Source organism: Linepithema humile, chromosome 4 (assembly GCF_040581485.1).
Source record: "Linepithema humile isolate Giens D197 chromosome 4, Lhum_UNIL_v1.0, whole genome shotgun sequence".
In the NCBI taxonomy this organism is placed as follows: domain Eukaryota; kingdom Metazoa; phylum Arthropoda; class Insecta; order Hymenoptera; family Formicidae; genus Linepithema; species Linepithema humile.
In genome coordinates, this window is record NC_090131.1 from 20,713,487 (window position 1) to 20,715,786 (window position 2,300).

Sequence of the window (2,300 nt, forward strand, 5' to 3'; positions counted from 1 at the left end):
GCATCTGTATGCAGCATTGTTGTATATATTTCTTCTTCATTGTATATGTTTTCTAAATTTAATATTATTTATTGTATACTATTATTATATTGTATTTGGTTTTATTAAAACCTTTTCTCGACAAACAATGTATTTTATTTTACAACTTTCTTTAAATCCTTTTTCCATTGAAAGAAAGAAAATGATTGTACCAGAAAGAAACCTGAAAGGGGTTACGCTGCCGTTTTTCGTAAGACGCTTTTTCTAGGCTGTACACTAGCGGCGCGTACATCCATTTTACAGCCTGCCTGGAACTACATGGCCACATCTATTTTCCGGGATGATAAAAGAGCCCTGGTTGGTTCATGTCCGTGTTACATCCATTTTCCGGGATGGTAAGAGTCATGGTTGGTTCATGTCCGTGTTACATCTACAATTTATTGAACAGAAATACGTCTCGCATATAGATATAATTTATATAGATACAATTTATAACATATAGATATAATTTACATCTATATGCAAGATATATTTCTGTTCAATAAATTGTGGATGTAACATGGACATGAACCAACCAGGGCTCTTTTACCATCCCGGAAAATGGATGTGGTCATGTAGTTCCAGGCAGGCTGTAAAATGGATGTACGCGCCGCTAGTGTACAGCCTAGAAAAAGCATCTTATGAAAAACGGCAGCGTGGCCCCTCTCAGGCCGGCGTCACATAGAACCCGTAATCCGTAATCCGCACCGAAAGTCCGCAAAAGTTACTAGGGATTGCGTCCGTAACGTTACGTGTGTTTTATCTCCTTGTGTCCCATGGAGCCGTAATTCCATGAAATTTCCGTAAAAGTTACTAAAAGTTACTAGTTATTACCAGTAATGCTTTTTTTAATTTTATTTATTTAACTAAATTTGACGATTTAATTAAAATTTTTGTTAAAATTATAATATATTCTGTAGTTTTCTTATGAATAAAATACAAATAAACAATTATAATTTGTTAAATAAAAAATAGTAATACCGTTACGTGTGTATTTACGGCTCCATGGGACACAAGGAGAAAAAACACACGTAACGTTACGGACACAATCCCTAGTAACTTTTGCGGACTTCCGGTGCGGATTACGGATTACGGGTTCTATGTGACGGCACCCTCAGGCTTCTCTCTGGTTATATTATGTTAGATTAGATATTTCGGCCAGAGTGGCCAATTTTGAGACGCAGAACAAGAAGCATGAATGAAGGGAGTTACCGCACCTATGCACAAGCCATCTAAAGGCTATTACACGTAAAAATATTTTAGTCACCGTAAGAAGTAAGCAAATTGACCAATCACAGTGAGCAATAATGCGAGTCACTTGCATGTGTAATGACCTTTAGGTGGCTTGCGTATGGTGCGGTACTTTTTTGCGTCTCAAATCTGGCTACATTGATTTCAGTGGATTTCGGCTGCAAGTGTACGTGTATCAACGTAAATAAAAAGTTGTTGAAATTGCTATTCAAAATGATGCAATTTGAAGAAGAAGGCGAAACGCTACAAGATAAATCTCGATGCGCCAACATTCGCGCTGATCTAAAAATGTGTTTGCTACGAAGCGATTGCTGTAAAATTGTAAGTGAGTGTAAAACTGTTATAACCTAACGTTCTGTACATTTATTACATGTGCATAAGTAATATTTCATGAAAAATAATATGTTTAATTTCTTAACTTTTGATTTTTTTGTTTCTCATTGTCTTTCAAACATTCAGTTTTTAAACTAGTAATATATAATATATATGTATATAATACATAAGTTGCATGAGAAATGTTTTAAATCTATTTGTGTATAAAAGATACAGTTTCTTAAATAAAGAAAGAGCTTTTGTTTTCTTGCAGTATAAGCGTACACCTAGGGAATGCCTTAGGTTACATGATGGCACAGTTCCAGATGAATGCTTTGCCTTGCGTAACTCATTCTTTGAATGTAAACATTCTTTAGTGAGTATATATAAATTTGAATTTTAAATTGTAAATATTATATAAAAATGGAAGGATACATTTATTTCTTTATATAATATACATATTAGAAAAACAAAGTAATTTATAGTTTTCTTTTTATCTCTGACAGATTGATGGCAGACGGCGATTTAGAGGTCCCAAAGGATACTAGTCATAAAATAAGGATGTATGTGTATATTTAAATGTGGGTACAGACTGTGCATGTATATATGTAATTTTCAATACAGATATATATTCTAGTAATAAAAAATTTTATTTCTTTATTGCGACAAAAGATCTTTTTAAATATTGATAAACAAAATTTAGGAAAAACAAGTGCTAA

General features: G+C 33.4%; 1 protein-coding gene across 1 annotated transcript; it reads left to right on the top strand.

Annotated features, from left to right (window-relative positions):
- Nucleotides 1-1,385: 1,385 nt before the first annotated feature.
- On the top strand, nucleotides 1,386-2,241 carry LOC105667633 (cytochrome c oxidase assembly factor 5). The gene is made up of 3 exons (XM_012359543.2): nucleotides 1,386-1,590; nucleotides 1,856-1,957; nucleotides 2,088-2,241. Exons 1-3 carry the CDS (start codon nucleotides 1,483-1,485, stop codon nucleotides 2,127-2,129), a joined length of 252 nt encoding a protein of 83 aa, XP_012214966.1. The 5' UTR covers nucleotides 1,386-1,482; the 3' UTR covers nucleotides 2,130-2,241.
- The last annotated feature ends 59 nt before the right edge of the window (nucleotides 2,242-2,300 follow it).